The sequence below is a fragment of the Agelaius phoeniceus genome, chromosome 23, assembly GCF_051311805.1.
Source record: "Agelaius phoeniceus isolate bAgePho1 chromosome 23, bAgePho1.hap1, whole genome shotgun sequence".
Classification (NCBI taxonomy): Eukaryota; Metazoa; Chordata; class Aves; order Passeriformes; family Icteridae; genus Agelaius; species Agelaius phoeniceus.
This window is the reverse complement of record NC_135287.1, coordinates 2333287-2354570: the sequence shown is the minus strand read 5'-3', so window position 1 is coordinate 2354570 and position 21284 is coordinate 2333287. Positions and strand designations below refer to the sequence as shown.

Below are 21284 nucleotides of genomic sequence, written 5' to 3'. Positions count from 1 at the left end.
CTTCTATTTTCAAAACAATTAATTAGTGACATCCCCAAAAAGAGGTGTGTTGTGCATCAACAACTTGTTTTCTGAGTAACTCAAACACACACATTTTAAAACCCAAACAAAATATGTCATGAATGCAGAAAAACTCAAATACCAGGAAAATCTGCTACAATGGAAAGGGGAGGTGAGGAACAACTAGCAGCCAAACAAAAGAGGCCAAATATATGATTATGTTTCTTTTGCTTTTGTTGGTGTTCTCATCCAAACATATCACCTTCCCTCATCAGTTTTTGTTCACATACAACCTCAAAAGAAGAAAATCTGGTCCCTGGCACATTACTGACACTGGCACTCTGTAGGAAAATAAATGGATCAGTTTTTCCCTTGGAGTTTGTTATCCTTCACTGTTTCATTATTTCAGACTGCAAATGGTTTGAAGAAATAAATAATTACGGATTTGAACTTGGGAGAAAGGATGGGATATGGTCATTATAAAGAGATCTGTATTCTTTATTTTAATATGCTTAAGGTTGAGCAAGAATGCAAGGCTGTTTGGAAGCAGATGCCAAAACTAGCAGGTATACGAAGGGTATGTTTGTTGCCTGAATGTGAAAATGTCTTTCATTCTTACCAAGTACAGTAAGCGAATAGTTAACATATTTCACTGCTCCAGAGTCACTTCCCACCACGCAGGAGTAATTCCCAGCATCCGATGGCTCCAGCCTGTCGGTGACCAGGTGGGAGTGCAGCAGCCTCCACCTGCCTCTCCTCAGCGCATCCCGGCCGTCTTTCACCCAGCGGGTGGGGGCTGGAGCTGCCCCACTGACCACACACTCCAGGGTCAGGGCACTGTGCTGGGGCACTGCCAGGCTCTGGGGAGCCAGCGGGTGAAGGATGTCGGAGCCACCTGAAGAAGGGCCTGCAGGAAAGGAGATGAATCATGGAATAGAATCACAGAATGGTTTGGCCTTCTGGTCACTTCCATTCGACTGAGTTGTTCCAAGCCCTGTCCATCCTGGCCTTGAACACTTGCAGGGATGGGACAGCCACAGCTTCTCTTGGCAGAGACTCACAGGGTCTCACCACCCTCACAGGGACCCAATATCTCATCTAAACCTACTCTCCATCAGTGCCATTCCCCCCTGTCCTGTCACTCCGGGCCCTCTCTCTCCATTTTTCTTGTAGGCTCCTTTCAGGTCACAATCAGGAAGGTCATAATTAGGTCACCCCTAAACCTTCTATTTCACAAGCTGAACTATCCCAATTCTCTTAGCTTTTCCTTGCAGGAGAAACCAACCAAGCTTTTAAACCACACCCTTCCATCCCATTCTCTGTCCTCCTCCATGTCTTTCAAACACTCCACTTGGGACTGAGCATGATGTTGTAACACTTCCAGAAGTCCTGCTCCAAAAGAGATTTGGGGACAGAAGTATTAGCAGTATTCCCTTTCCAAAGGTGATTGCCTGGAATTTTAAATGGTGTTGGGATTTGAAATGATGCTGCTCCTCCACAGTGAGGGGAGATAAAAACTGAATGTGCAAAGAATGCAGGAGAGATCTTACATACCATGGTGTTGGAGGCACTGATAGGCTCTTGCTAAAAAAGGAATGTCATTTATTCTGTTTGAGCTGCATTAATTCTGGAAAGCTGAACTGAATACTCACGTGTGACTGTGAGCTTCCGTGCAGTGAGTTCTACTCTGAGGTCATGAGTAACTGGGTTGTATGCTGCACACTTGTAGGACCCTTTGTCTTCTAAAGATACATTCAAAATTTGCAGGTTTCCAGATGGAAGAATTAGGTAGTTGTCTAAACAAGTGGGGAAGGTGAAAAGAGGATTGAATTTAATTTTGTTTCAAAAGATGTCTTCCTTTTTTGTAATTTTTAAAATTAATTTGTCAGCTATACCTATTTATTCTAAATATAGAATCAAAAAGAAATCACAATGCAAAGGAGACTAATTTTCAAGGGTAGGTTTAGATAAAGTAATTTGCACAGGAAGTTCTGCAACTTTCCAGAGGAGTTTTTTCCTTTAGGTTCAAAGAAAAAACTCCAGGCAAGCTTTTGTTGGATACTTATATTGCACAAAACACCTCACCTGTTGATTGTTCCAGCCACTTCCCCCGCACTTGGAAGCGAACCTGTGCTTTGGGGTGACTTTCTGGCACCTTGCACCTGATGAGAGCTGTGCCTCCTTCCTCTGCTGCAACAGCAGCAGTCTCCAAGGCATCAAAGTCACCTAAACCTGGAGAGAGTTGGGAACAGGGTAAGAGCAGCCATGGCTTGGGAGAGGGGAAGGGCAGCAAGCTCAGTGTTGTGTTCAGAATACAGTTGGTTTCATGTTTATTATCTTCTCTGCTGCAGCTTTTGGACATTCACATCAACAGGCCTGGTCTATCCTGCAGCCCCTAACACCATAAACCCTCCTTATCCATTTCCTTACTATGAAAGCTTTTACATGGGAACAGTGAGGAGAAAAAAAATACTTCCTACATCCCCTCAATCACTCCCAGAAAAGCCAGCAGAGACACTGGAAAGGCTGCAGGACTCCTCACACGCTCTGTGGGCACTACAGAAGACAATTCACACTGACAGCAGGAAGCCTGTCCATAAAAACATGGAATTGTCTTTCTGGGATGATAATGAGGCAGGCAGAGAGCTCCCAGCACCTTCCTGTGTGCTTCCAAAACCTCCAAGGCAGGAGGGAAGTGTGAAAGCTGCTCTTCTACTCCCTCCATGTTCAAACTTCTTTGAGGCTGTGAAGTTTTCTTATGTTGGCCACCCTTGGAGCTCTCTTGAGAGGGACTGGCCATGGGTCAGTACTTTACCAAAACACTTTTAAGAGATTTTCCTCCCAAGGGGATTTTGGACATGCTCCATAGATGAGGTACCCTTCCAGAGAAATCACTCAAACCCTGCTTGACAAAGACCTGATTCAGACAGCCCACATATCCCAGGCAGACAAACCACGCTCATGCAGGAATATTGTACTCCCAATCTCAGCACTGCACTGCACTGTCCTTTCCATGTGGAAGACATTGTCCTCCCTTTTCCAAATCCCTGGAGGTCACACAATTTACAGATCAAGAAACAAGGCAAAGTCTGATCAGAAGAACCAGTGCAACTAAGAGAAGGGAAGCTGTCCTAAGAGGTGAGAAGACTGTCCCCCACCTGAAGAACATCAACACTGGTTTGATCAAATCAAATGAAAATGAAAATCTGCAGCTCCCACTTATTTCCCAGGCAACAATTCCCACATATTTCTCAACTCTCAAGCACACTTCTACAATGGTGTGGCAGCTCAGCTGCTCCTTCAACATCCTTTGTGAAGGGAAGCATTTGGGAATCTTGTCTTTTCAGGCCAATTCATGGAAATTAATATTATTTCATTGAGTAACATTTGTGTTTGCTGAAGGAGACCCTTGGGGTCCTTCAACTCGAAATGAGGCTGACACCAACACTGAATCCATCAGGTAAGGTTTGGTGTAGCTGAGGCTTTAAAAGTCTCCAAGGATGGGGATCCACAAGCTTCTGAGGAATCTGCTCCAGGGCTGCATCACCTGACAGGTCTCAGATGATGTAATTAAAAAAAAAAGGCAAGAAGTGTACAATCCATCATATTGTCCCAGAACATTTTGATCTGGGCATTTTCTAAAAGTCAAAGAACAAACCATACAAGCATACAAGCCATCTGAGAATTGGCAAGGAGCAAAGAACAGGAATGCAGATGAACTTACTGCCCATGGACACGGTGGCCGGCCGGCTCAGCACGGCGCCCACGCCGCTGCTCGCCACGCACTGATAGCGCCCGCACGCCGCCGGGCTCAGGGACACGATTGTCAAAGATCCTGCCTGCACCTCCACCTCTCCCACCCTGCTGTTCAGAGGCTCCCCATTAAACAGCCAGGAAATGCGAGCTGTGGAGGGCTCGGCAGAGCAGCGGAGTTGGACGGGCTCACCAGACTTCTGGACAGTAGATGAGGGCTCAGAAATAAAATGGGGAGTTATATCTAAAAGGAGAAACATAATATATTGAGTTAGAGACCAGAATTTTGCATGGACACAGGTGATAAGGTTAACAATGTGTTGACTGGAAGGAAAGACTCACCATATGAAGGGACTCTAAACTCTGAGTTGCATACTCAAGCAAGTGTTGCCTTTTCCTTGGCAAGAGGAACTCAGGAGAGATTCCTGCTCGCTCTCAAATGCTGGGAAAACGTCAAGATTCAAACCCCACAAAGGGGGTAACAACAATTAAATGGAGGTAGGTGCAGTAAGGGGGAGGTACATTCCCAAGTGTGCACAAGGCACAGGCGTCATGCTTGCCAGGGCCAGCAAAAATTGCAATCCCACTGGATTTATCCAGAGGAAAACAGCAGCTGTCACCTGAAGAGATGGAGCACAGGAACACGCAGCTGTAGCTGATCTGTCCCATATGAAGCAGGCCTGGACGTGACTTGTAAAATGCTAGAAATGGCAGGAGCCTGCCAGGTATTTACACAGAACCGTCTCCGAGTCTGCAGAACTAATTAAAAATAGCCGGATAAAAAAAAGCTGGACGAACAGCAAAGGCTCTTGCTAATTCCAAATACATGGACTTCATCAGGACAAGGATGATGAATTGGGCATCCATTATCTTTACTGAGTAAAGATGAACAGAAACAGGAAGAGCTGCTAATAAATAAAAGGTTCAATTCCACAGAACTTGGTTATGAGAATCCATTTATTTGCCAAAAGAAAATTCCTGCTTGTTGGAAGAGATTTTTTCCTATCCTGGCCAATGAAACACTGGGAAGTATTTCCATTTGCTTTCTATTGAATTCTCCAACTAAAGATTTTGCATGAAGGAAGCAAGCAAAAGGCAATTAACACCAGTAATATTTAATTGGTTAGTAATAGAAATTAGGAGAAAAAACTAAATTAAAAATAGACACATTGGCAGGGAAAAACAGCTTCTATTTTGTAAAGGATCTAAGGAATTCCAGATACTACGGGTCAAGATGATATTAAATGACATCCAAGTCAGAGACAGTTTTCTTATAGGTGGGGCCCTGGGTTCATGCTTTTCTTCTCAAGTCAGTCCATCCCAGCTCTGGTTATGAGTTTCAGATGAGAGACTGCACATTTTTAACTGAACCATAAACTATCTGCATAAACATAAAATAAAAATGGAAATTAAAGTGTGGCTTCACTTAACAAAAAAAGATGAAATCCATAAAAATGGTATCCAAGCATTTCGCAGGACTCCAGATGTCCATTTTTAGCTTTTAATTAGAAAACTGTTTTTCCTATTAGTTCAGTTTGAATTTCCAGGGATAAGAGGGAAGCACTGACCTTTCAGTTTGCTTGCCACCAATTGCTATGAAATCATACTGCTACTTTCATCTTCGCCCCTGCCCTCACTTCTGACACCAACACTGCACTTTGCGTAAAAGGCAAAATTGGTAGCAGTGACCCTGCAGCTGGAATTTATCTCCTATGACTGCTTGAAAAATAAAATTTATCCCATTTGCTCATAACGATTGGCTATGAAGTGCTAAAAGTAGTAAAAGCTTCTTTTTTGTGTGGTTACGTTAAGACAAGCTGACTACACAGAGCAGATGTGTCAATTAAAACCATGCCTCTTCTTTTTTTTAACACCAGAGCTGTTCCAACTACAGCCACGCATCAGCTTTCGGATTTCAAAGGGCTGATTCCCCTCTCCCCCTGAAAATCCAAACCCCTCCCAACCCCTGGGAACACAAAGATGCACTGCATGCAGCAGAACCGGCGTCCAGCTGAATCCATGGAGATCCCAAGGAACAAACCCACGTATCCCAGAGTCTTCCATGTTCTGGCGCTTGTCCTGAGCCAAGTTTTTACAAGCAAAGTCATATTGAGTGTAAGGCTGTATTTCAGTGCTCCATGCTTCCTTAAAAGCAGCTTATTGACAATATCCAGTAAAGTTGGCCACTTTGAAATGCACTCCCCAAGCGTTGTTTGTTCCGAAGTTTGAGCTCAACCCCAAAACCTCCAAGTCCCCAGCTTGGGGGAGGCCTTACCTGTGCTGGTGACAGTGACAAGGCTGGTGGCAGCGATGAGGAGCAGTGCCTGGAAGCGCCCAGGGGCTGGATGCATAGCGCCAGATTATCCAAATTGAAAGCCCAAAGCTCCAGACTAAGATGAGGCACGGAAACAGCTACAAAACAAACAGGCACATGTCTACTGTGAGTTTCAGGAGTTTGTCTTTTAACTCTCTTACAACAAAGTGTTTGGGGTTTAAAGAAAAAAAAATAAAAGCACAACCAGGAAACAGCTAATATTCTTTGCAATATAGAAACCATCTGTAAAAGTGAGTTAGAGCTGAACTTCACTGTGGTTCCAAGTCCTATTCTTAATGTAAGAGTTTTTCCACAGCTGGGGCATGAGGCATCCGCATTGAACCGCTCTGCCTTGATAAATTAGACTCCGTTCCACCCAGAGGAGCTGGAGTCCAAAGTAAACAGCTTATCTATTGGAGATAATATTGTTTGCAAACAATAATCATTTGACCATCTATCATCAGGCCGCACTTGTTTTACAAGTTTCTATGAATCTACTGCCACGATGCCGCTACCGCTCTCAATTGCTGTAAACCTGCTCACTGAGACCTGTCATCTGCTGGCTCCTTCTGCTGGGCTTTACAGGCAAACCATAGCAATGCAAAAACACCAATATTAGTCTTGTTCTCATTTATATTCCCAAAAAAATGGTGCTTTCTCCTATATCCTTTTGTGGCATGCATTATATCCACTTTTATCTCCATAGCTGCTTCTAGAGAAAGAAGTCCTTTCCTTGGCCAGATCACACTCAACCATTCAGCTATGTGAGATCTCACTTTCATCATCAAAAATAAAAACTACATCATTAAACTAGCAAAACACAAACAAAATACGATTCCAGAGGTCTTTTCCAACCTACATGACTCTATAATAAATTGTTAAACCAGCAAGACAAAAACTAAATCATGGAACCAGCAACAGAACTTGCCTGAGGTGAGTCTCAGGAATGGTGTTTCTGACACTTTGAGTCTCAATCAAACACTGGTTTCTCCAAGAAAACAATAAATCCACAGCTGTCATTCATGTAAATGTCCAACTGGCCTTGCGTAATGCTATGATGGATAAGATCTGAGCTCATTTAGCACAGTTACTTCATTTATCAGCCCGGCCATACAATTCCACTGCTGATAACACTCAACATAGACTTTAAACATCTCATCTATCAGCTGTGTATATAAACATGTATCCAACACACACACAATAACTGGGAGTTTTACTTCAGCACAGAAACAAGTGCAGCAATACACATGCTTGGTAGGAATAAGTCCCAGTTTATTGAGTGTTCATAGAGCCGGTTGCTTTCCAAGAAGCTGCATCCAGATATCAACAGCAAAATTATTCCTGTGGTTTATTTTAAAATAACCATGTTTTATCATCACAGCATCACTGTAAAGTATACGTGCAAATGAAGCATCAGGAAAAGCCTCCAATCATAATTAAATAATCACTCTGGATTTTATGGAGCTGTTTGCCCACAAACTGCACTCTCGGTTACACTGACAGCTTGAGAGGGCAGCAAGAAACACCGTCGAGTTCTGCTCCCGTTTCTGGGCAGTTTTATCTGATCCGCCAAATTTATTTCAGCTGTTGGGAAGACCCAGCGATCCCGTGGCTCAGGCTGGCTCCCAAGGCGAGCCGGGGCTGTTCTGGGAAGCCACAGATGGCAGAAGAGCCCAGCTGTGCCGAAGGGGTTGGTTTATTTGAATTCTCCCTCGGTTCAAGGGCAGGAGCACCGCTCCACCAGCGCACACAGAGGACAAAGTAAACACCCAGAGAACTTGTTAACATCAAACACTTTGCTGAAGAGGGCTGGGGGCAATGTTGCTTTTTGCCAAATCTTCCCTCCACTATTTATTTATCAAAAGCAATGAAACGTATATTCTGGGTCAACTTTAACCCCAGCACATGGAGCTACTGGGTTATTTTGCAGCTGTCTTTTTAAACAAGGCCAGCTCATTATCTTTAACTAAACTTTATCTTTGGAGATCTACTTTATCCAGGCTCTGATTTCCCTCTGTTTATCTTTCTCCTTACATGTTCCTCACTGCCAGTGTCAACAGCTACTCCTCTTTTGACCTACCAGTTTGGCTTTCGCAGGCTTGTGGAGTGGTAAGATCAACTGCAAAGCAGTGAGTACACAGAGCGAGCCACAAAGACCAAAGTTCTCTGACTGGGGGAAAAAAAGGAAAAATATTGTCTTTAACTGGAGTAGGACTGTTCAGCATCAATACTCGGGCACCTGAATGAAGCTTCTCAACATCTGCTTCTGAAGGGATGGCAGAAACATCTTGCTCACTGGTAGATCTGGGAACACAGGGGAAGATAAGACCCAGCAACAGAACAGAACCCAAAAATGCTTCTTTCTTTTTCTTGTGCAGATGGTGACACTACAGAAGCCCCTTGTTAAAAACAAAGAAGAGGGCAAGACCACAGCTCATAGTTTTTGGTCTTTAGAAATCCCATGGAGAAACTCTGCCTCTTTAATACTGTATTAATTATTGAGTCACTGGGGTCCTTTTGGTATCTGAAAGAGGAGCATCTTTTGGTGTAACTCTGTTTTAGTGCCCCAGACTCCAAGATGAGCTCTGCTCAGAACAACTCTGTTCACTGTTCCTAGATTGGAAGGATGTACCTCCATCACTTGTGGATCAAATAGTCAAAATTATTTTGAAGTAAGAGGTGTCACTGTCTAAGCATTTTAAACTAAAAGAGGAGTTACTCATGTAAGTAATATTCAAGGTTGAATAGAGACAGACATGGTTTTCATGGAAAATGTACGTTTCACTTTCACTGGCCATTTCTCCAGCCCAGCAGAAAGACACAGCATGGCAAAGGCCACATTTCTCCTACTTCCACCCAGACCTCTTCACCTAAAGTCATCCTCCAGTTATCTTCATGCAGCACTTGACCTCCTTGTCAGCTCTGAAGTATGTTATTGCTCATGGATCAAGGGAAACAAGGAAGATAAGAGACTTGTGTCAGGGGGAGGGTTCATCCCGACCATTCCAATGGATGCCTGCCCCTGGGAAGCATGCTGCACACACAGGGGCACCCAGAAACGTGTGCCTGCTACTTCTGGACATAATTAGTAAGATGAAGTATTTCTGCACATGACACAACTCTAGCTGTGTGCCTCGTTTGTCACAGACCCTTTATGAAATGAACCCCTCAGCACGGAGCTGTGGGCACAGGAGTCCAGCAGCTCCCAGCTTCAGCCCCACAACCTCTGGAATGCTGTGCACAGGCAAGAAGATAAACCATCACCTCTAACTGCAAACACAGGGGAAGGCACAGTTCAACAGTGTTTTCCCAGCACGGGAGCAGGGCTGTCCCCAACACCAGAACACCACATCAGCCTGGCACACAGCTGGCATGGCCTGGAGACCTCACCAGGATGGACATGGGTCACCCTGGACCAGAGAGCAACCTGTGGGCTCACTGAAGCACCCCACTGAGCCAGGATGGGGAGGCACAGGCACCAGAGCAGCCAGGATTTCTGCAGCCCTGGCAGTGACCCTCCTGTCCCTTCCCAAAGCTTCATGTTTGTCACTGCTTCTCCATAAACCAGTGGTCTTCAATGCTTCACAGGCCTGGTCCTGACACTGTAACTTAACCCTCACCTCCAAATTAACTCACTCCTACCCAAGCTTGCCCCCAAATAAGGTTTCACACTCTAGAAGATGACAAAATGCTGTTTGCCATGCATTCCCATGGTGCCAAGCTCCTGTGTCTTTCCAAACACAGCTGAGATCCTGCCCCACTTATTTACTGGACCGTGAACTCCTCTCCACCCTTGCAGTTGAGGCCAGAGTCACTATGAAAAGAGCATTATCTCATCCCCCTTTTGGTTTAGCTCCCTGAATCATCTTCCTGCCATCTCAGACCAGCTGGCAGAACACCACCAGGACCTCCCTTCCAAACAGCCACCACCCCACCTCGATGTGTTGATGAACTCCCGCTCCATCACTCCCCACTCCAACACTCTCCCAACCTTCAGTGAGCTGTTCCACGAAGAACAGCTAAATGAGGAAGGGTTTCTGCACTACCCAAACGTTCCAGGTCCTATAAATGTTGGGTAGAGCAGAAGGAGGAGGAGGAAGGAAACAGCATGCTCGGGAACAGAGGGAGTTATTCAGGTTGCCCACTCCGCCTCCAGGAGCTGACAGCCTTTGCTAAGAAGCCCAAGGAAAAAGTGACTGAGCCTCGGGGACGGCTCTGCCCAGCAGCTGCACTGTGACAGCCCTCTGCAGTGTACCAGCTTTGGATACACAGATTTCTCATTTTTCCTAAACAGCGTCAACTCACAATTGATTTATCCCACCTCACTTTATAATGCCATATGTGATCTAACACCCAAAGCTCAACAAATTGGGTTTTTTTCCCCCCTAGGTCATTTATTAGAATTACCAAGAAAAATTTCATTTTAACTTGTTATCAGTACAACAAACTCCAAGAATTTTCAAACCACCTAAATTTAGAGCAAATGAATCCCCTTGAATTAAGTAAAATACTCTGGCTTCAGCGTGAGCAAGCTGAGTTAGATCATTAAATCTCACACCAAGACACCTTAAAAAAAAAAAAAAGAAAAAAAAGAAAAAAAGGAGGTATTGAAGCCTGTGGCATTCCAAGAGAAAGCAATCAGACATTCCTGCCGCTCGGCTCCTCAGTGATCTCCAGAGCCTTTGATCACTGACTGTCTTCATGCTGTCCTCCTGGGGTCTGGCAAAATGAGTGTAACAGCTGGCACATAGACTTCATTAGCTTTCGGGGCTGGGAGGAGCGGGCTCCAGCCCGGCAGCCACCGGCAGCCTGCCCGCGGCTTCACTCCCGAACCTGCCCGGGTTATTCCCGGCGCTGCGGGGCCGGGACAGCCCGGAGATGCTGCTCAGGTGACAGGGTTGGGACAGCCCGGTGATGCTGCACAGGTGACAGGACCGGCACAGCCCGGTGATGCTGCTCAGGTGACAGGACCGGGACAGCCCGATGGTGCTGCACAGGTGACGGGACCGGCACAGCCCGGTGATGCTGCTCAGGTGACAGGACCGGGACAGCCCGATGGTGCTGCACAGGTGACGGGGCTGGGACAGCCCGGTGGTGCCACAAAGGTGACAGGACCGGGACACCCCGGTGATGCTGCACAGGTGATGGGACCGGGACAGCCCGGTGGTGCCACAAAGGCGACGGGGATGGGACAGCCCGGTGATGCTGCACAGGTGACAGGGCCGGGACAGCCTGGTGGTACCACACAGGTGACAGCGGAGCCCTGCGGGGCCGGGACAGCCCGGCGGTGCCACGCAGGTGACAGTACAGGTGACAGCGGAGCGCTCTGGGGATGGGACAGCCCGGCGGTGCCAGGCAGGTGACAGTACAGGTGACAGCGGAGCGCTCCGCACCCACCGCGCTGCTCCCGAAGCCACCGCTGCCCGCGGGATGCGACAGACGCGCCCCTAATGCCAACCCGCGCGGCTCCGAGCGCCAAAAGGCAACGGAGCCGGGCGAAGCCTCATTTTTATGAATGCCTAATGACCACTCAATCATTAACATCAACCTTTAAAAAGCAAATGCAGCACCTACAGTGTTCATTACCCTCCCCCTCCCCCCCTTTCAGGATCTCAATCGAGTCAGTCAAGCGTGCAAACCGATCCTGTCGCCAGCAAAAGCATTTCCTTTCACTGTGGTCAGCCAAAAGCAGGGGAAAAAAATGGAAGTGACTTGGAGTTATGGCACCAAAAAGGCCAGACAAGCAAGGAAATAATCAACTCCACATGAGCCACTTCGAGCCCATCACAATGAAAAGGGCCTACGACTAACCCCAGGAAAGGTCAGCGGGACTATGGGGGTCAGAAGCTGAAAAAGGCAATAGCGAGCAGCTGCCAGCTGCAATAAGAATCAATGTGTTCCTAATTACACTCCGAAGAGAAGGCTCGAGCGCCGGGAAACGCCGGGCTGTAATCACAGCTTGGGCAGAAAACATTCAAGGGCTCCCGTTTTACCCTTCTCCACCTCGAGCACTGGAGCTGCAGTTTGTGCGCTACTAAATCACAGGAAGCCGAGTACTGGAGATAAGGAGCCAGGCAGCTACAGAAGGGTTGGGGATTTTGTGAAAAAATACCGTAATTAAGCATTTATGTTGGAATTATGGCATCACCAAAGAGAGGATTTTGTGAGTGTAAGCAATAAAATTACATTCTTCAAAGGGATTTTCCATGTGCTTTTAGGAAACACACAGAACTCTGCCGAACAGTCCCATACGCCTGGGATTTTCTTAATGCCCAAAAAAAACATGTGAAAGGGAAAACCCCAGAAAAATCAGTTTGCTGACAGTAACCCTATAAACCAAGCGTGAGAGACACAAACGGGTCAAACACAATGAAACGGACGCCAAGGGATCCACAGAAACACTGAGAGGAGAGGCAGTCAAAAATTACAAGAAAAAGCATCCTTTGATGTTCTGTTCATATTTATTTATTGCATTTTAAACAAATGAAAGTGCACCCTCCAGATCCTTATCAGAAGGATAAGGATCTCCTGAATAAAGGAGAGAAATTACAGTTGCTCAAACTTTGCAATCCTCAGCTTGGATTTCAGTAATGCCTCCACATTTCTGCCCATACCCATGCCTGGCACCCACACTCACCAGTGCTAGGCCAGATCCAAGTGCTTCCTATGCCAATTCCCACCTAAGGATTCAATTTTAGGTAACATATCTTTTTATAAGCAGCCTTGCATGGGGCTTTTTTCTTGCTTCACACCATTTAACCCCCACGAATCAGTGATGAATCCAAAGAACAATTCTGGGGCTAAAGTCCCTTATCAATTGTGCAGGAATTTCTAATGACACATCACTGTTCACAGAATGGCTTGAATTGGAAGGGACCTTAAAGACCTGAAAGTTGATATTTTTGTCAAAATACAGAGCAAGTGTTTGCTCGGGTGGCAGATGGCAGGAAAAACAAACAGTGCTGAGCAAACGAGACAGCGACTGAGCCCCAGAGGGGACAGGGGATCCCACAGCCTGCTGGTCTTTCTCAATAATCAGGCAGATGTGTTTCTTACCAAGCTATCAAATGCCCTACATATCATCATTAATTTACTCAAAATGCTCTAGGTAAGGTCCAGTGGCACAGGACAAAGGTGACACAAGAAAAGGTTAAGCAAAACTGAGGAAGAATAACAGTATTAGCCCAAACCATGGCCAAGAGGCTGTGTGCCTCAAAGATGCAGAAGGAGGTATTTTTTAGATTTTTCTATTTTGATTTCAGGCCTGGAAAGTCTCATGGTTGGTATCAGCAGTTGGACTTGGATCAAAGTTTAGCCTTCCATTAATCTTTTGAGTTATACGTGAGGCTGATAGAGAATTTTTTTTTTTTTAGAAGACAGTTAAGATTACTCAGATACTTAATTTGCACTCCAATATTTCAAAAACACCTTGACTTTAGAACCTTGGTCCTGGCGTACATATGGTCTTGATAGAAGAACGCATGCTTTGGCATGGACTGGAGGAATGGATCTGGGAGCTGAGGGGAGGAAATTTAACAGTTTGTGTACTGTGCCTCAGCACACACAGACGAAAACACTCCCAAGTCACGACTCTGCTCCTGAAACACATCTGTGCTCCCAGGGGGGAGAGCTGGGGCTCCCATCCTGCCATTCCAACACCGGTCACAGCAAGACAGGCATCAGGAGAAAAATAAATAAATCATCCCAGAAGCCACACTTTCTTCTCCACAAACAGGCATAACAATTAGTTTAATTTTATTATTAACTTCAGCAAAGGAGCTGAGACAGTCCCCCTGCTGCCACACTAATGAAGTGGGAATGGCTCCTGCCTCCTCTGGCCTCGGGGAAGCAAGGGAACAGAGCATTAGCCTGATACATAGTTCTGCTGGGCTGCAATTATGCTTAAATGCCTAAATCAGGGCTTTCAGCCCCCAAGGGAGCTAAGGGTATCATTAGTTTAACAGTTCCATCACAGTAGGCCAAATACATACAAAATTCTCACCCTTTGCTCTTCGAGGCCCCCCCAAATCTCCCCTCTCTTTATCTGTCCCGCTTCAGCACTACTTTGCCTCATATTTCCATTTTCTTCCCCACATTTAGCTCAGCACCTGTGCCACTGCACTGAAGGGACACCTGTGCCAGCTCTGCTGCCTTCAGTCAGGTCTGTCCAAGGGTCCTTGGGCCAACACCCCCTCCCCTCCTTGCTCAGGGCTGGCCTCAGCCTCGGAGAGAGGCGCCTGCTTTACTTCTCCAGCTCTGGTTTTTAGCAAGAATGAGATTTCGCAACCAGTTTTTCAGCCAATTTAAAGATGGGCTGCTGCCGAGGAGGGCAGCAACACCTTCCTTCAGGACCTGGCTTGCACTCCCCTATCTGCAGCAGGGATCCTGCGGCCAGCAAGTGAGTCAGATCTGCTGGCAGATCCAGCTGAAAACTCAGCCAGAGAAAAAATGAGGTTCAGTTTTCACCTGGATGAGGGAGTAGTTTCAGCTCCCCATGCAGTCCTGGAGCACCAGCCCAAAGGAGGGGCTGGGAATGGACATCCAAGAACAGGAACTTAGCACTTGAACAGCGTGAGGCCTCAGCCCAACTCATGAAGCACCACCCTGGTATGTTGAATAAACCCTGACTGCAAGAATGTGTGCAAAAAATGAAGAAAAATATACAAAACCAAACTCCAAGTGAGCCATGCCCCTTTTCTCAAGGGAGCTAGGGAACTCACCATCCTAATTATCCGAGCTACAGGTGCACACACCACAGCAAGCTGGAGTAACTGCCTCGGGGGGTGGATTGTTCCCCTCCAAAAAGCTTGCATTGAGCATGTCAAGGACCATCACCCATGATTATAATTTGTCTATGGTTTCTAAAACCAGAATCCAGCATGAATAAAAAATAGAAAGGACTAAAAGAACCATAGTCTTGTACTGGTCATCAGAAAAAGCTGTCATACTCTCAGACAAAGGTGCTTGTGTCCACACAGGCTGCCTAAAGGTCCCTTTCCAGTGGCACTCTCTCACCTGGGTGGTTTAGCCCTGAGAGGACATTGATGGAAAGAATTGGTACCATGGCTGAGCTCTGTTAGAGGACAGCGAGCTCATGCCCCAGGCAATTCCAGATGAACACTGACACCTCGTCCTTTGGTAGCCTCCAGCAAGCAACAGCTCTAAAAAACGCAGACAAATGGGTTCTTTTAGCTGTGCTAGCCCCAGTCCAACTCGCTCTGTTGTAACTTGCAGGGATCCATGCTATCCGTGAGCCCTTAAAGGGAAGCACAGCCATTAAATCCACACCTGCAGCCAGAATTTATAGCAACCTCATCTACTGCTGTCTTACATCATAGGCAATTAGGAGCCTGTGAACTCATGGCTGCAGGATATGGGAGGTGCACTGGAAGCAGAGAGCCAAGCCTGTGTTACAGCACAGTCGTTAGGCACCTCAGAATTCACCGTGCTGGAACTGTGCTCAGACTGGAGCAACAGACCCATCTGGGCTCTGATTTCTAAACAAAAGTGCTGCCCTGCACTGCAAGTCACTGCTTCCCCCCTTGTTACAGCTGTCCACACGCTGTCACAGGCAATGCCACACTCCCTGCTGCTGGACCCAGGCTCCAGGCAGAACAATGCTTATTAAAAAGCAAACCAGCTAACCAGGGACAGCTGAGGGAGAGAGCAGGAAAGACCTTGGCCTTTCCTCCCCCGATTAAAACAAGCCTTCACACAATCCATCCTCCAGCCTTACAGTAATTCAGTTTTACTGCTCTCCTCCCCTCCCTTCCCCCATGCTCAAAAGACCAAACCTGGTTTCAAAATTGAAGTCCGAGCTCTCCGGCAAACGCACGCTTCTGCACTTCTTCACCTCGAGGGAAGGAATCCTGACACAACTGACAATATTGCTTAGCAAAAGGAGCCCCTTTGCCTCAGGCCCAGATAAAAGCAGCAGCTCGGCAGAAAAATAAATGAAAAAATTGTGTTGGTCAGGCCAGGTTTGCTACAACAAACCAACCTGGCTCCCAGGCAAGGAGAGGGGTGGTGGAACATGGGGGAAAGAGAGGGAGGCTTTGGGCTGGCTTTGCTCAGTGGTGTGCACAACCCAGCACCGGTGTAGCTTCCCGCCTCCTTCCTCATGCCAGCAGAGCGAAGGAGAGCCTTGATCCAAGGGAGGGAGGCAGCAGTCATCATGAAGCTCTGGCCTGAGGGTTTGGCTCCTCCAGCCCTCCTGCTCCACTCACTGCAGCCAGGCCCAGGCTGCCAGCTCAGCCCTGCCAGCAGCAGGGACCCCTGCCCAGGGCTGGGGCACTCGGGGCAGCACCCTCACAGTGGCAGGGCGTGAGTCAGAGCCCAAACCTCCTCCTGCAAATCGGGGCCATGGCAGCTGTTCCCAGCAGAACCAGTTCAAACACGAGTGACTGATAGGAAAGGAGTTAAGTTTCATCACAGGGACCAGGGAGAAATTTCCGCCAGGTTCACCTGACTGTGCCCTGTTCTCACTCGCTCAGACATATCCCGCTCTGCCGAACAGGATTTCTGTTTGGATGTCCAACAGCAGGCTGGCAATTCCTGGAGACACCTTCCCAAAAGAAGATGGATGCCACAGCTTCACCACATAGGAAGAAATTTCCAGACTCTTCACAGCAAATCAACTCCCCCATGAGACTTTAATGCCGAGCTCAGCAACATGGGGGCCCTGCAAAGATAACCGGCTGCCGGGATTGATTCCATCCCACGTTAGCATCCATCAGATAGCAAGAAAAACAAGATTAAGCAGCACCACGGCATTAGTCTTCATTTAAACTTGGCAAAGAAAGCAAATGTTTCTTTCTTGTTGGCTTCTCTCTGTGTGTTTTTTAAAGCAGTCCCAGGCTCAGCCAGGGAAAGGTGCCTGGACTGTTTAATGTTGGGGGATTAGAAGGGACAACACTTGTACACTCGCCAGAGCCCAGATAAGCAGAGAGTGCTTGGGTTAAGCAGGCGAGCATCTGCCTCCTGCAATATATACACTGTCCCAGTGAAAATAAACAGCTTCACACCTTTGGCTCAGAGAAGGACTTGAGCTTCTTCTGCATCCCCAAACCTGCAGCCTCTCCACTCAAGGCGGAAGGGTCACAAGGGTGAAGGTTACTCACAGTTCCCTTATTCCAAGTCGAAGGCTGGAAACTTTCTGTCTCCTCTTGCACTAGGTAGATTCTTTGTTGCTGCACATCAGACCTGGTGTGCTTCCTTGTGTTCACTGTGCCCAGAGCCGTTTCAGACAAACTCTGAACACGTTCACTTTCTACATGTGCTGGTTACGTACAAGCCACGGCAAACACACTAATTAGGAAAAATGCTAACTTGGAAACTGGACCCTTTTTAAAGTGCTCAGCCACAAAGTCCTTAATCTAGAAAACCACACCTCAATTTAATGCTGCCACCCCAGTCACTGGAAATCACAGGGCTGAAGACTCCAGCCATACCACTCCACCACCTACAGTCTGCTCCAAACTCCTCTCTGGTCCATCTTGATACACAATTTGGAAGTGCAATCTGCACCCCAAAACCATGCCTCAGTCTGAATAGCTGAATTTAAAATTATATCATTAAGTTTGAAATTTCAACATACTTAGAGAGTTTTGATAATAACATTTTTGATTACATCCGTTGCCAGCTTCCTTCTACACCCTGACAGAGATTTAAAGTATACATTCCTATTTCATTCTGCAACAGAGATTAGTGGCAGGAACAGAAAACATCTTCTGTTCCAAAAAACCCTCGGGGTTTTCCTCCTTCTCTTGCATTTTATTAGAGGAGTCTCAAATCTCCATCAAGCTGCAATACATTGTCACTGCAAAGCATTTAAGGCAACAAGAATCCGAGTACTGCACTAAAACACACCTTCAGAAAAAGCTCCTGAGAAACAAAGAGATTTCCAAAGCCATCCCAAAGGAGAAAGTGCTCCCCAGCAGTAACAGCCCTTAGCAAGCTTTATGAAAATTTGAGCCTACGCTTGAGTGTATGGCACGCAGAGCCCTAATTCAAGAACTTTTGTGAACTCTCATTGTGGGGAAGGGGGGGAACAAAGGAAAACCACATGCTATTGTTTATTTTGACTCTGCAATACATTTAATCTACATGGAGTTGGAACATTACACAGCAAAACTCCTCAGCTCCCACAAATTATGTACAGCCAACAGCAGCAGAGCCCGTTCTCCAGAGGGAGAATGCCATTTTAAGTATGTTATCTTCACCCCACAGAGCACAGAAACTCTCCAAAATGCAGCTGAAAGCTGCCACCAATGCTTCCAATCCCACACCCCAAGAGCATGGGATCGAGGCAAGGCTGCTGGCACTCATGACAAGGAAAGCTTGTGGGGAAAAGCAAGGAAAGCTTTTGGGACTTCCACCAACTTGACCTTGAGCTATCAAAGCTTTTCTCAGTAAGCCTGTGACTGCCTGAGGGGGTCCCTGAGCAGGAGGAGCCCCAGGCATCTCACACCTTCTTTGAGCCTATCAACAGGAGCAGACCATGCTCCTGGTGCATTCCAAGATGTTAAAGCAACAAGACCCAGCTTATGAGCTGCCTAAGAATTATTCCAGTGTATCCACAGGGATGATAACAGATCTCACTACATGAATTCCACTGCTGTAGCTGCACAACTCCCTTCCAGCCTTGTCTCCTGCTGGGGGTGTGCTAACAAGGACTGCCCATGTGACACTGAAGCCCTTGGTGTCCGGCTCCAGGACAGACATCTCCAAGCATCTCCCAAGCATCTCCAGAAGCCATGGCTCTGCTGATGAGTTACAGCTCTGCCGTGGCACAACTGAAGAACCATCTTCCTAAATATCTTATTTCTTATTTCTGTTCAAAGCCACCCACTGCCATCCCCTTGTGCCCTGCAAGTTCACTCCCCCAGTGCCAATATTCCAGCTCCTTTACACAACTTCTCATGGATGCAGAGCCCACTGCATCACGCTGGGGACAGTCACTGCCAGGGAGGGATCAGAGCTGTGCAAGCTCACCCCAGGGGTACAGTCACTGCCAGGGAGGGACCAGAGCTGTGCAGGATCACCCCAGGGGTACAGTCACTGCCAGGGAGAGACCAGAGCTGTGCAGGATCACCCCAGGGGTACAGTCACTGACAGGGAGGGACCAGAGCTGTGCAGGATCACCCCAGGGGTACAGTCACTGCCAGGGAGAGACCAGAGCTGTGCAAGCTCACCCCGGGGGTACAGTCACTGCCAGAGAGGGACCAGAGCTGTGCAGGATCACCCCAGGGGTACAGTCACTGCCAGGGAGAGACCAGAGCTGTGCAAGCTCACCCCAGGCAGGTGCCAGCACCAACACTCTCACCCACAGCCAGAAGGTGCAGACAGGTGATGTCATGGCCAGAGCAGACAGGTGACATCACAGCCCCAGCAGCCCACAGGCACCTTTTCTCCATCCTGGTTTATCTTCTCCTGCACCTGGGAGCAGAGGCCTCTGGCACAGCCCCATCCTGGCCCGGGCTGGGGGCTGCTGCAGACACAGGTTGCTGTGAGGTTTCAACAGGCTGAATGAAACGGTGAAGAAAGATGCTTTTCAGAGGGGGAGGGGAGGCACACACGTACTGAACAAATCATCTGTTTGGAGCGCTGGCTCCTACTTGTTCTCAGTTATATTATTCACTCAAGGGTGGATTAATCCATCACTGCAAAGGAATCTCCTGATCTCAGAGATAAAGGCAACAAGTCATGCACTGACTGTCTGTGGATCCTCCTGGAAATGGCCAGCCTTGCTCATGGCCTTATTTGGGCCGATCTATCAGCTCTCCACTAACAACAAGCAAGGAAAAAAAAAAGAAAAAAGACATTAAAAACTGAAAACATACCACCTGTCTACAGTAACTTCAAGTGGATTGGTCTGGAAGCAAGCAGGGCATTTCGACTCCAAACAATCACTGTTTGTTTCAAAAGGGGCCACATGAACTGTCCCCTTCCCTTGTTTTTACTCCCCAGGAGAAGAACAGTCACCTGGGTCCTTACCATCCAAACTGGCATGGAAAAAAGATTAATTTATTGCAAGATTCTTTAGAGTGAGGCCTTTTACCCAGAAAGAAACCATAAATGGTTCCTTTAACTCACTGAGGACTGGGAAACAAAACCCCCTGGTGCCATCCCATCCCCCTGCAGGAGCATCTCCAGCTAGAGCAGGCTGCACTTGGACAGAAGGTGGCTACACAGAATATAACAGCAATTCCAGGAGGCTGGACATGGCCAGCATGTCTGTACTTTGGTGCTTCAGCAGATGCCACAGAGCGATTACAGAGACATTCAGGATCTGGCTGTTCTTCATCTAAGATTAAAGGGGGCCAAGAAGCTCCCCAGAGCTCCCCTCTGGCTGGAGCTGGCAGCCCACGATGCCCAGGGCTCACCAGCACACAGAAGGAGAGCTGGCAGGGAATACTTGACAGGCAACACAACCCTCATACACCTTTGCAGAGACAAAACACCTGTGAACCCCTCCAAAAATGTACATTTGTGGTGCTCAGCCTCTTTGTTTCAGTGACAAGCTGCTCACAGCTCGAGCCTTTTAGTCCTTGTCTTGGTATTTTATAGGTTTATTGTAAAGAAAACCATGGGCTGCAAGGCAGAGCCTCCATACACTGCAAGGAAGGAAGCATTAAACTGCTCTTTGAATTAAACAAATAAGACTCAACCACTTGGTTCATTATCAGATCCAACGGTTGGAGTCTGTGGGGAAAGCTAAACAGCAGAACCCAGGGTATAAATCACAGACGTGATCAGAGAGACAGGTGAGGCTGAGGGTGTGGTTTCACCTCTCAGCTGAGCCATGCCAAAGGGATGGTCTCCTTCTCCTTCCCTGGCACGCTCACCTCCCCTGCCCCAGCTCCCTCCCGCTGCCAAGCTGATGGAAATATCCCAGCCAAGCTGGTCTTGCTCACTCTGAGCTTTAGGGAATTATTTTATCCTTTTTCCATGCTGTTTCTGTGAGCTGGACTGGTTCAAATGGGCATTTCCAGAGGCAGGAGATGGAGGGAACTGGCCAGATCCTCTCCCTCTCTGCAAGGCACCCACCCTTGGCTGAGCAGCAGAGCGAGCACACAGGATGAGGAGACAGCAAAGCCAATTTGGAAGCCAGTGCTGCCAAAAGGGGCCATCCCCCCACCAGCCCCTCAGGGCCTTCCCAGTCATCCAAGTGGAAGATTTAGCAACTCTAACTGCGGGGCAAGATCCAGGAAAGTTT

At 47.4% G+C, this 21284-nt stretch overlaps 1 protein-coding gene across 3 annotated transcripts in view; it reads right to left on the bottom strand.

Annotated features, from left to right (window-relative positions):
* The window catches only part of CDON (cell adhesion associated, oncogene regulated), a 57944-nt gene that overhangs the window by 31028 nt on the left and 5632 nt on the right, over nucleotides 1-21284 (bottom strand). For 2 of the 3 annotated variants that reach the window (XM_077189968.1, XM_054647486.2), the window contains exons 2-6: nucleotides 6029-6165; nucleotides 3725-3997; nucleotides 2086-2232; nucleotides 1653-1796; nucleotides 620-907 (exon numbers count right to left, since the gene is read on the bottom strand). In XM_077189968.1, coding sequence (XP_077046083.1) covers nucleotides 620-907; nucleotides 1653-1796; nucleotides 2086-2232; nucleotides 3725-3997; nucleotides 6029-6104 — 928 coding nt within the window. In that variant the 5' untranslated portion in view covers nucleotides 6105-6165. Of the gene's footprint in view, nucleotides 1-619; nucleotides 908-1652; nucleotides 1797-2085; nucleotides 2233-3724; nucleotides 3998-6028; nucleotides 6166-8147; nucleotides 8453-21284 lie in introns of those variants that run through there. The other variant, XM_077189969.1, reaches the window with a different exon arrangement.